General features: G+C 46.3%; 1 protein-coding gene, 1 long non-coding RNA gene and 1 pseudogene across 3 annotated transcripts in view; 1 reads left to right on the top strand and 2 right to left on the bottom strand.

The window, feature by feature from the left end:
• Positions 1-3,944, bottom strand: part of Nmnat2 (nicotinamide nucleotide adenylyltransferase 2) — a 175,816-nt gene extending 171,872 nt beyond the window's left edge. The window contains exon 1 of one of the 2 annotated variants that reach the window (XR_010056909.1): positions 3,717-3,944. Coding sequence is in view for 1 of the 2 variants with exons in the window: in NM_001048042.1 (NP_001041507.1) it covers positions 3,717-3,801 (85 nt within the window). In the remaining variant the exon portion in view is untranslated. 2 annotated transcript variants of the gene reach the window in all.
• Positions 3,945-6,704: 2,760 nt separating this feature from the next.
• Positions 6,705-12,026, bottom strand: LOC134481571 (uncharacterized). The gene is made up of 2 exons (XR_010057227.1): positions 8,800-12,026; positions 6,705-8,674 (listed from the first exon to the last, which is right to left on the bottom strand). It is a non-coding gene; the product is annotated as an uncharacterized LOC134481571 (long non-coding RNA).
• Rps2-ps37 (ribosomal protein S2, pseudogene 37) lies at positions 8,898-9,807 on the top strand (annotated as a pseudogene).
• Positions 12,027-12,348: the final 322 nt, after the last annotated feature.

Below are 12,348 nucleotides of genomic sequence, written 5' to 3'. Positions count from 1 at the left end.
ACAGGTGCTCTATTACGGCAATTGAGCAGGTTTTTGTTTTTGTTTTTAGCTTCGGGATTTTTTGTTGGTCTTGGGGTTTGTTTGCTTGCTTGGTTGGTTGGGGTTGTTTTGTTTTGTTTTGGAGATGGTCCCATGTAGCTGGCCTTATGTAGCAAAGGCTGCCTTGAATTCCTGATCCCCCGGCCTCCGAATCTCAAATTCTTTGTTACAATCATGTATCACCAAATTTCACATCCCTAAAGAAAGTTTGGTAATCTAATTATGTTAAGTACTTAAGTATTCTTGGGGAGACAAACCATAGAGCCATTTTCAAAAGGAAATAGTTCATGGATAGCTTGTCCAATGCTATCTACTTTCTTTCTTTCTTTTTTTTTTTTTTTTTTTTTTTTTTTTGAGAAAGAGCTCTTAAGACATGTCACCGAGAGTCCAGTAAGCTGATGGTCAATTTCACTCTAATTAGGATACATTTAAAGGAACCAGTGCTCATAAGATGACCCAACCAAATTAGTGAGCACTTCTTCCTAGCTCGTGCAGTACTGCGGTATCTGTAAGAGGGATCAGCGATGTGAAACTCAGCACCATCAGGACTGGGTGTCCTTGAGTAATCCCAGCATTCAGGAGGCAGAAGCAGGAGGGTGAGGAGTTCCAGTCATCTCGGCTAGCACAGTCATGCTGAGGCCAGCCTAGGTCATTTGAGCCCCTGCCTCAAAATCAAGTCACTCTGTTACCTGCTCAGTCTCTAGAAACCAGTCCCCTGCTCGCAAAAGAGATGGTGATGTCTGTCTTGTCAGATTGTTAATATGACAAGTTCAAAACATACACAAAAAGCTTTCAGCTAGAAGCTGTCATACTACAGTAATTTATACAGCCAAGTACAGTGGCGCATGCCTGTTCCAGTATTTGCAAAGGCAGAGGCAGGAGAATTAACACGACTTCGAGACCAGCTTGGGCTAAGAGTGAGATCCATTATCAAGACCTATAAGATGAAATAAATCAAGTCACAAGGAAGAGACAGGTAGATCTCTGTGAGTTCAGGGCTGGTCAGATCCACATAGTAGGTTCTAGGCCATGCAGGGCAATAAAGCTGAGACAGGGTCTCAAAAAAAAAAAAAACAATGAAATTAAAAAAACAAAAACAAACAAACAAAAACCCCACATTTTTATAGGGCTGCAAAGATGGCTTTGAAAGCGAAGGTGCTGACAACCTGAGCTCAGTAGCCGGTACACACACAGTAGAAGTGCAGCAATACTCACAAGTTGTCCCCTGACCTCCATCTGGCACACACACACACACACACACACACACACACACACACACACACACACACACAAATAATAAGGAAATAAATGCCATAAAAATAGTTTTCAAACTGCAGCAGCTCAAAAACACCAGTGAGAGAGTCCACAATAAATGGTTTAACATCTCCTTTGTCTTCCACCTCTTGCTTGCTTCTCGCCTGTTTATTTATGGACTTTAGAAATGCCTCCATTAGGTGGTAAGTTCCCCCAACCCTGAGTGAACCCACATCACAGCTCTTTCCCTGGGTTTCTTTATGTTACCCTTAATGGACACTTAAAAGGGCTTTCTTGACAGCTATTCTTGATTGGTCCTCAGTACCAATGGGAAGTGACTAATGGCCACTGCCAAATGTCTCCCTTCACTTATTCCGAATGCAAAATCTTCTGCTACAACCCGTGCCTGCTTTCACATTCTATCCCCAAAGCTCCCGGAGAACTGGCTGGTCAGCATTCCCTCGGTAACCACCTCTATCTCTATCTCGCTACCACGCTCTCCAGCTACAGTACCATGCCCTTGCTCTGGCCCACTTCTGAGATTACAGCAAGTGGGATTTCCCACATCCTTCGTCCTAGAAAGAAAGGAGCAGCACCCACTCTCCCACTAAAGATTCCTAAAGCTAGAGTTCCCAAGGAAGCTCGATTCCTGGACGAGGGAAAGAGGAATAATATCAACAGAAGACTGCCAGCAGGAAAGTGGGCAACGAGGACGAAAAGGAGAAGACGAGACACTGGACTCACAAGAAGGTAAGTACTGGTGGATGCCTGGTTTGCTGCTACTTCAGAAGACTGAGGAGGTGGCCTACCCTGCTGCTGGTTTACCTTGATGCTGGAACAAAGCACCCTGTTTAACAGGTAAGTTGGCATCATTTCTGAATAAACACGTTTAAAAGCTTACAGAATAAATCAGAAGGGACGGCTACCCCTTAGGCGTCCTCTCCCCATTCTGTAAGGTGGCTCCTGAACCTGCCCCGCATTCGGGGTAGTTTTATAACGTCCTGAGTTTTAGCCGTCAGGCCCAGTGCAGATTCATCCTTTAGGTTTAGAGGAGAGTATTTTTAGCTTGAGCATTTGGGGTGGTCTTCACGGATATGCTGTGGCTTTCATTAAACAGCCTAGGAAAGCTCTGGCAGTCCTCCAGAACTGGGCAAACACGTGTGCCCGCAGCCAGTAGCAGCGCGCTGCGTTTCAGCACCGCCGCCTGTGGAGAGCGCCTCACCGCAGGGCCGGGTCAGGGACTCTCACCCTGTCCTTCTGCCATCCCCAGAGCCCTGGCTCTCCCCTACTCCTTTCCTTGAGTCCCAGGAAAAAGAATCACCCCCCAACTTCTAACTTCTCAATTTCTTCCCTTAAAGTGACCCTGCGTCCCTCTTTCAGGGGTCTAAACGCGCACACACCCTGTGCCTTTGGGTCCTACAGCAGCCGCCTCCGAGCCGCGTGGCTTCCGCACTGGTGGCAAGAAATTTCCAACCTGCCTGGACAATCATCTTTCTCCTGCCTCTCTGTTGGACCTTATGCACGCACCCAGATTCCAGGGCTTTCCCCCTCTCGCTGTACGTCCCAAACCTCAAAAAGCAAACTCAGGAAGACGCGTCCCTACCCTACACATGAGCTCTCGCGCACATCCAAACAACCATCCTCACACTCACAACCGCAAGGATGACCGGTGTCATCGCCGCCCTGGGCAGAACCTTGGCCAACTTGGGCCCGGATCCATCTCGCCGGCTCGTGGACCACCTCTGGAAGCAGCCGCCCCGCCCCTCCCTTTCCAAGGCAGCCGGAGCCAAACCTAGGCAGGGCAATGGTACCCCTCCCTCGCCATCAGCCAACATCCACCTCTCTGGGCCATCAAGGCTACCAGCCCCAAACATTGTACGTTGCGCCTCCCGGAACCGCCAGCCAAGCCCGGTAGTAGTCTCCTTGAAGCCCCAGTCCCTGCCACTGGTGTGTCGTGTGCGAGTGTTTGTGTCTCCGAGGCTCATTTAACTCCTTCGAGCTTTCTGCCCATCCTAAACAAACAGCACGTTATCTCTAGATCCTCTCCTCCGTTCTTCGCACCCCAGTCTCTGCCCCTATCCCCACCCTTGCCCGCCAAGTACTCAAACCACCGCACTCCAGGGCTCTAACCTGGAGCCCCCACCCCACCCCAGAGGACACTCACCCCCAGCCCCGCACCTCCCCCATCCCTGGCCCTCGGCGAGGCGATCTGGCCCCAAGCTAGAGACGCCTGGAAAAAAAACGCAGTTTGCATCGGCTCTCACTAGCGGGGATAGCTGGGGCTGACCTGGCACCAGCCAGATCAGCGGGCGCACCCCTCCGGAGGGGCGCACGCCTTCCTGCCAAATCGCCCTGGAAAACCCTGGTATTGACGAGAGAGTAGAGCAGCGGAAGCAGCCTCCGGGGTGGGCGGGAGGACTCACCGAACATCTGAATGTGCCCTTTAGTGATGGGATTGAAGCTGCCGCAGGCCAGCAGGATAACGTGGGTCTTTGTGGTCTCGGTCATATTGGGAATAGGTCCCTCGCACGGATCCAGGGGTTTCCTCTTTTTGTGTCTCGATATGTCTGCAGACGGAGAAAGGAAGGCGAGGCTCCGGCGGTGGATGCTGTGGACTCCAAGGAGCCGCTCTAGACGCAAACCGCGTCACTCCCCGCCTCCCTTTAACGCTTGCCACTCCGGCTAGATCCGAGGCTGCTTTTGTATTGCTCTTCCCTTGGCTCCGCTCCGTTCTACTTCCTCTCTAGCTTCTTTTGCGTCACTGGTTCTGGTGCCTGACCCTATCATTTCTACCCTCCCCATCCCACCTCACCGCATCTTAGTTTATCTACAAGGCAAGAAGTGGTACCCTAACCCGGAACCTTGCGTCCTTACAGCTTGGTTGCTGGCTTTGTCTCCACTCTATCTATTTCGTTTTCCTGTCTCACTTTTCCTCTCCCTGTCTATATCCTCTAACCTATCCGACTTCAAAGATGTTTGATTTTATGAATTTTCTTTCTCGTGGGTTTTACTATTTTGAATGACAAGTGATAGTTTTTCTTTTCAACAGTGTTCATTTCGGACGTTTTGTTTTCCTCCCTTATTTAGTGATTCTAAACTATTGACTGAAATCCAAATCTTGACCTGTGGTTACTAAGAAAGCCCTTCTGTTAATGTTGGTCCTTTGAATTATGGGTTTGAGCGGATATGGGGAATGGGGAAAATGGTAAGGCTAGGTATTAGGAAATTCCTACATCAGCTGTCTAAGTTGAGACAGTCGTCACTCTATGCTTATTTCTGAATGCGCACTCTCTATTGGATGCTGTTATGGACCCCGAATGATAACAGAATTAACTCACTCTCTGACAGAACAGAGTCTGAGAAAGCCTCTCTGGCTTAAACGGCATTTAAAGCTGGCCCATATAGACTAGGAGTTGTTAGTACAGAGACCTGGGGACAGAGTTGGGGCTTCCTGTGCTTGAGAACATGAAAGGAGGCCAATATAACCAGAAGTCCCGGTCGGGTGGGCAAACAGCAGTAGAGAAGTATGTGACAGGTCATCCCATTGGACCAGGATAATAGGCCAGACGTTTTATGAGTCACTAACTTACAGTGGAATAACAAAAGGAAGCCATAGAAATCTTTAAACAGAGAGCACCCTGTAATTGACTTTTTAAATGATTTATTATTTATTATATATATAAACCCACTGTAGAACTCAGGACCTCTGGAAGAGTAGTCAGTGCTCTTAACCACTGAGCCACATCTCCAGTCCCTGTAATTGACGTTTTAATGAGATCCCTGACTGTTGGGAAGAAAAGAGCCGAAGGGGAAGATGAGAATGCAAGAGAAAGCCGGCAGCCTTAGACAAGTGGTCCTGTCCTGGACTTATGGGTTTAGAGAGACAGCAGGGAGGAGATGAGGCAGCAGAAGGATAGAAACCATAGATTTTATAGCTTTTAGTCTTTACAGATGGGTGGGATACAGAGATGTTCAGAAAAAGTGCCTTAAAATTTGAGTTAAGTAAATGAATGGGCTTAAGGTTCAGAGAAATGAGTAGGGGGAAGGAAAAGTTTTAAGACTGGTCAACTGCTCTGTCTGGATGCATTACAGAACCAGTATCTCGGTGGCTCGGAAGCTTCCTTGGGCTTCGAGTCATTAACAGTTCCTTGCAAGGGTCTGTTCTTTTCTTCTGCATTGTGCATTCCAGGGGTTGAACCCAGGCCATTGGCCTTGGTGGCGAGTGCCTTTGCCTGTTCAGCCACCACACTAGCACTGCTTGTTATTTCTTAGCTGGGAGTTTGTGGCAGGTGAGAATATGTCTTAATTTCTGCTGAATAGTAAATAGACTCCTACTATGGAGAAATTTTCTAGCTTATTATTTTGTGTGTGTGCAAGTGTATACACATACATACACACACACATACACACATACACACACATGCACACATACACACATAAACATACACACACATACACACATAAACATACACACACATACACTCACATACACACACAAGCACACATACATACACATACATACACATACACACACATACAATACACACATATACTCACATACACACACAAGCACACACACATACATACACATACACACACATACACACACATACACACATACACATACACACATACACACACACACACACACACACACACACACACACACACACAATATTACAGCACTATCATAGAGCTCAGAGGACAACCTGCAGCAGTCATTCCTCTCCTCTCTAAGCGTGGGTCCCCGGGATAGAACTCGGGTCATCAGCCTCGGAGGCATCTGCTTTACCTGATACACCAACACACTGACCCCAAAGTTTCATAAGAGTCTTAAGAACTAGTGTAATTCATGCGGAAGTTTGTGTCTTCTCTAACACAAGATGCAAAGGAGCAGGGTAGAAAGAGCAAGAGATGTTAGAAGCTGGGCAATTAACATAATTATAATTAAGCAATAAATATTTATTGAATGCCTGCTATATACCAAGCACTGACTTAGGGGTTGTGAACAAGATGAGGTTGCTGCTTTAATTCAGTTCACACTCTTGGCAAAAACAACAGACCATTACAGAAAATGAATAGATGCATTAGTAATCGGATAATATAGAAACGTAAAGCAAGGAAGGAAACAGAAAAGGAATTAGTCCTCTTTCCCGGGGGTCAGGGGCAGGTAGGCCCTTTGCTGAGATAATGTTTGAGCAGGAACTTCAGTCACACAAAGGTTCACGTTGCCTGAACCTTTGGGGATGGGCACACAAGGCAGAATGGGAAGTAGAAAGGGTCCAAGGAGCAAGACCTTTAGGGGCGTTCAACATACAGTTGCGGCGTGGCTGAAAAACAAGGGATGTGGAAAGAGTTGGAAGAATGGTCCGCAAAGTAGGACAGGGCACGAAGAGCCTCACAGGCTTGGTGGGGCTCCGGTTGTTTCGGCAAAAGAGATGGGAAGCCCTGGCAGTGATTTTGAAGAGAAAAGTGACATGAATTGGTTCACGTTTGCAGAGATCCGTTTGGCAGGAGGCATACATTTTGGAGTCGCTAGTATAGATTATTTTTAAAGCCATGGGATCGAAAGAGGTCACCTAGGGAGAAGCAGATACAGAGAACAGACAGGAGGCCCTCAGAGTCAGCCCAGGGCACAACAAATTAATAACAGTGGCTACATTCATTGTGCATTCAGAAACCCAGGGACTGCATTGTTTAACTTACTTCACATTGTATAAGTCTCTCCGAGCATCCCATTTTAGGGAATTGCACATAGAGGCACAGAGAAATGAATGATCTGAGTCTGGACAGTTGGTACGTTCCAAGCCAGCTGCTCCCACTCGTCATTTTGATCAAAGTCTCTGCACTGTATCCAGCACCGCGTCTCCTTTTGGTTTGTTTCTGTGCCAGAGCAATCACATTTGGACATTTGGTTTAGCTCAACTTTTGTTTGTTTCCCTCTTTTCTTTCTTTTTTTCTTATTGTTTTGGGGGAGGAGAGCGGGGGATAGGGTCTCGTTAAGCTTGCCTTGAACCATCCTGGATCTGAGGATGGTCTTGATCTCCTGATTCTACTGCCTCCAGTTGCCAAGTGCTAGGATTACAGGCATGAGCTGCTGTATCCAGCTCCCAGCTTCATTTCATTACGTTGTATGATGGTGACGACAGCGGCAGAGACGGCGAAGGCGGCGGCGGCAGCTGCTTCCGGGCCATGGTGTGTGGTTAAAATATGTTACCTCCTTCTACCTTTATGTGGGTTCAAGTATCAAATTCAAGTTCCCAGGCTTGTATGGCTGAGCCATCTATTGGTCCTCGGCCACATTTAAAAAGTAACGATAATGCTATCTACCAAGACACAGAGATGTGCTGATCATCGGTGATGAAGGCAGAACACTGAGCGGAAACTGACTGTCAGGTATGTTTAGCAGAGGCTCAGGGGAAGCGTTTTGTTGTTGTTGTTTTGTCTTGTTTTGTTTTGTTTTTTGTTTTAATTTTTATCGAGACAATCTCAGGGTGTAGTCCTGGCTGTCCTAGAACGCACTCTGTAGACCAGGCTGGACTTGAACTCACAGAGATCTGTCTACCTTTGCTTCCAGACCACTGGTACTAAAGATATGTGTCACTCTGCCCCCCGCCTTTTTTAAAATCTCGTCATTTGCTTCTATTGTATGAATGTTTTGCCTTGCATGAATGTCTGTTCATCATATGTGTACCTGGTCCCTGTGGGGATCACAAGAAGGTATTAGATGTCCTGGACTAGGTGTTACAGTCTATTGGGAGCCACTGTGTGGATGCTGGGAATCGAACCCAGGTCCCCTGCAAGAGCATCCAATGCTTTAAACTGCTGAGCCAACTCTCTAGGTCCCCAGAAGGCAAGTTTGTAGTACAGCTCAATAAATACATTTGCAGTCTTGTAGGCCAGGCCTTAAGTAACAGTTTAGATTCTAAACTTAGAGTGGGAACCTAATAGTGTCTCTTTTCAATTTAAAGTTCCTTTTATAAATAATTAACAGTTTACATTTATGTATTGGGGAGGGGCAAGGTATGCATGTAAAAGCCAAAAGACAGCTTGTGGGATGAGTTCTCTCCATCTATCATGTGGGTTTTGGGGGTGGAACTCAGTGCACCAGGCTTCTGGTAGACACCTTGTCTACTGAGTCATCTTACTGGCTCTGTAATAGTCTCTTTCTCTCTTCATATTCCTGCGCGTATTCATATATACCTAATAAGGTCTGTGAGATAGAATGTGAAGACGCTGAGGCTGGGGACGTAACTCAGTTGGTAGAGTTCCCACGCTGGGCGCATGAATGCTGGGCTTGCTCCGAGCGTGACGTGAACTGGGTGTGACACACGTACTGGGTGCAGAGCTTAGGCCGGCTTGGGATGTTATGAAACTCTGCCTAGAAAACAAGGAAAAGGAAAACAGAGGGTAGGATGTGGTTGGCTGTCTCAGCCACTTGCTAATTATATGGCTTTGGGTAAACCCTTCATTGCTGACCCTTTATTTTCTCAAGTGGAACAGTACCTATTTCTAGGTTGTTGAAATAACTACTATAACACGTAGTATGATTGCCTAGATCCTGCCAGATAAACACATTAAAAATAATTTCACATGCTTTGTCAGGAAAACACCAAATGGCGGATGATACCGGTACAGTGGTGCAGCGGGAGGGGATGACTTCCGGTCCGCCAGGGTTAGGAGCCACGCGGGCTTCCACTGGGGATTCCTCCGTTTCACCATGGCAGTGATCAAGGCCACGGGGCTCGTGGAGTTAAAACTGAAGACAAGGAATGGATCTTCATCACCACGATGATGGGCTGCCTGGTTAAGGATATGAAGATCAAGTCCTTGGAGGAAACCTACCTGTTCTCCTTGAGCATTAAAGAGTCTGAGATTATTGACTTTTTCCTGGGTGCATCCCTACAGGATGAGGTTCTGACGATCCGCCCGGGCAGAAGCAGACTCGGGCTGGCCAGCGGACCAGGGTCAAGGCTTTCGTCGCTATTGGGGACTTCAATGGTCGCAAGGCGTAAAGCTCCAAGGAGGTAGCCACTGCCATCTGAGGGGGCCATCATCCTGGCCAAGCTTTCTATCGTCCCGTCCCGGTGCGAAGAGTCTACTGGGAGAACAAGATTGGCAAGCCCCACACTGTTCCATGAAAGGTGACAGGCCGCTGTGGCTCCATGCTGGTGTATCTCATCCCTTCCCCCAGAGGCACTGGCATTGTCTCTGCTTCTGTGCCCAAGAAGCTACTGCTGATGTCTGTTACAGATGACTGCTATAATTCAGCCAGAGGCTGCACTGCCACTCTGGGCAACTTTGCCAAGGCCAGCTTTGATGCCATCTCCAAGACCTACAGCTATCTAACCGCTGACCTCTGGAAAGAGACTGTGTTCACCAAGTCTCCCTACCAGGAATTCACTCACCATCTTGTAACCATCACCAGAGTTTCTGTTCAGAGGACCCAGGCTCTAGCTGTGGCTACCACATAAGGGCTTTTAATACAAGAAAAATGAATGACTTAAGTCTGTTTTTAAAAAATAATTTCACACTATTAGCCATAAGACAGATGCTACACTTAATGCTCTGTGAATTGCGACGTAAGTCAGAAACGTGAATGAAGAGTAGATTTTTTTTTTTTTTTTTTTTTTTTTTTTTTGCTTGTTGATCTGGTTTGGCTTGAGGCATAGTGCCAGTGCTACGCCAGAATGCAAAATTCTTACATATAAAACACCTATGGTTTTTAAGTGTTTTTTTTTCTATTGATAGCTATAAAGGGTGCTCCTGGAAGAAACAATCAGAAGGCAATGGCTTTGAGGATGTGCCAATAATTTGTGTCTCAACCAGCAGAAGTAAATAGCTGAAGACATTAACGAGAATGGTGATTTCAACAGTGGTTATTAAGATTCAGAAACGGGGAAAATATAGAATTAGGGATGCTGCTTCTTACATAATGAATGTATCTTAATATTTATAGGGCCCTATTCCTAGGGCGCTTATTTTAACTTAGGCCGTATAATTTGCTCTAATATTTCAACTTTCTGGCAGCTGAGAATTGCTTTAGGCTGAAAAGGAGTCAGTCAGTCACTCTCTCCCATTGCCTGCCCCTTGCCGTCCATTCCAACCCGGTGAGCCTCGAAATGACTCCAGGAAGCCTATCCTCCCAGCACTCTCCTACTGCAAACCCCAACTCTGCTGGGCAGGATTCTATGTCTATTAAGTTTGTTATGAAATATGCATGGGTAAAGTCAGCTCGCACGCACTCGTTTATCTCCCTATTTATCCATCGAAAATTACTATCTATTTTCTTTTTAAAGTTATTTTTAAGGTTTATTTTATTCTTAGTTATATATGTGTGCCTGTTTGTGCGTGTGAGTGTTGGTGCCCATGGGAGCCAAAAGGTATCAGATACCCCTGGAGCTGGAGTTCAGGCTGTCATAAGCCGCCTGACCTAGGAGCCAGGAACTGCGTTCTGCTCCTCTGAGAGAGCAGCATGTGCCATCTCTCCAGTCATTTTCATAACAGATAATTCCATGTTTATGAAGCTGACTGCCAAAACGAGACTAGGGATCATCTCTTGCAATGAGAACAAAATGGTTTACCCAAAATGGGGTTCGCTCAGTTCCTGGGATCAGGTTATACAGTGACCTTGTATGGTTTTCTGGTAGAAAGGGAAATAGGGTTCGGAAAAGGCCATGACGTTTTAGGGTTTCTGGAGTTGTACCCTTTCCTTTATAAGACTTCTCTGCATGGCGAAGGCTAACAGAGTTGTTGTCATGGTCTCCCCCCATTATTTCATCCACATGATAAAATGTTCCCACAGCAAGATTCTTCTGCTCCAAACTCCACTCAGAGCTCACTCAGGCTTGTCATATTTCTTATGGTTCAAATCCCATTTCACAAATGAACTATGTTTCTAAATTTAAAACCTGGTCATCAGTTTTAAGCACAGCAATATTGGGGGGGGATTCTATGTAACACTCACTGTCTGCTACTAATACATTTCTTCATCAAACTGAGGTAATTGCCAGCCTTTTCCCTCCTGTCTTTCTCAGATATCTGGGATAATACAAACATCACTTCCCCAGGAGGCTGAAAATTCTGATATTTCTATTTTTTTCAAGAGCAGAAATGGAGCTAAAGGAGTCAGTTCCAAGAGACTTGGAAAGATGTATAATTGATTAAGGAGTAAAATTATTCCGTGAAATGTCATCTGAGAATATCCCCGCCTCCTGCCTTTAAGTTACCAAAATGCAAATCACAGACTCAAGGGAGTAGTAAATAAAGGGCAGGAAACTTAAAACACAAAGTACTTTTCTCACTAAATCAATACTTGTGATGTCATTAAGTCAGACCTAACCTATAACTTCACCCAATGACTCCATGTCTACTCTAACACTGCCGAGGCCACTGAGCCACAGCGGTAACTTGTCATAGTCACAAAATCGACTGTCAAGGAAATGGAGTAGTAAGAAAATCGCGTCACTCAATCTACTAGTCTCGGTCATCAGAATTTATACTCTTCCTATGGCCGGAACGAGGCAGAACAAACTTAGTGACTGCACACGTCCCGATTTGTGTCTCCTTGTATTATGTGGAACAATTTCAGAAGGAAGGAGCAGAAACTCAAACTTTAAACTGAAGAGGGAATTTTGCTCTATGAGACTGGGCAATCTAAAGGGTATTTCTACACTAAGGAGGCACAAGGCTCAAATAGTGTGTGTGTGTGTGTGTGTGTGTGTGTGTGTGTGTGTGTGTGTGTGAGAGAGAGAGAGAGAGAGAGAGAGAGATTTTACAACTCTGTAGCCCAGATTAACCTGAACCTCCTTATGTGTAGAGCAGTCCTCCTGCTTCTGCAGCCCTGAGGTCTGCTCCCACACCTAGCTAGAGTTTACCTAATCTCGAGACTCTGTTTCTACCTCTCAGCATCTCTAGCTTGCTTCCCTCTGTGATTGCTTTATTCTCAGATGCAAGACCTCCATATCAGAACAAGATGACGGCTGACAGCCTGCACGGCATCATCCTTATGTGCATCATGACGTCATGGGCACTGACAGCATCTCTCCCAAGAAC

Source organism: Rattus norvegicus, chromosome 13, assembly GCF_036323735.1.
Source record: "Rattus norvegicus strain BN/NHsdMcwi chromosome 13, GRCr8, whole genome shotgun sequence".
NCBI lineage: Eukaryota > Metazoa > Chordata > Mammalia > Rodentia > Muridae > Rattus > Rattus norvegicus.
The sequence above is the reverse complement of the archived record's forward strand: the minus strand, read 5'-3'. Positions and strand labels throughout refer to the sequence as shown.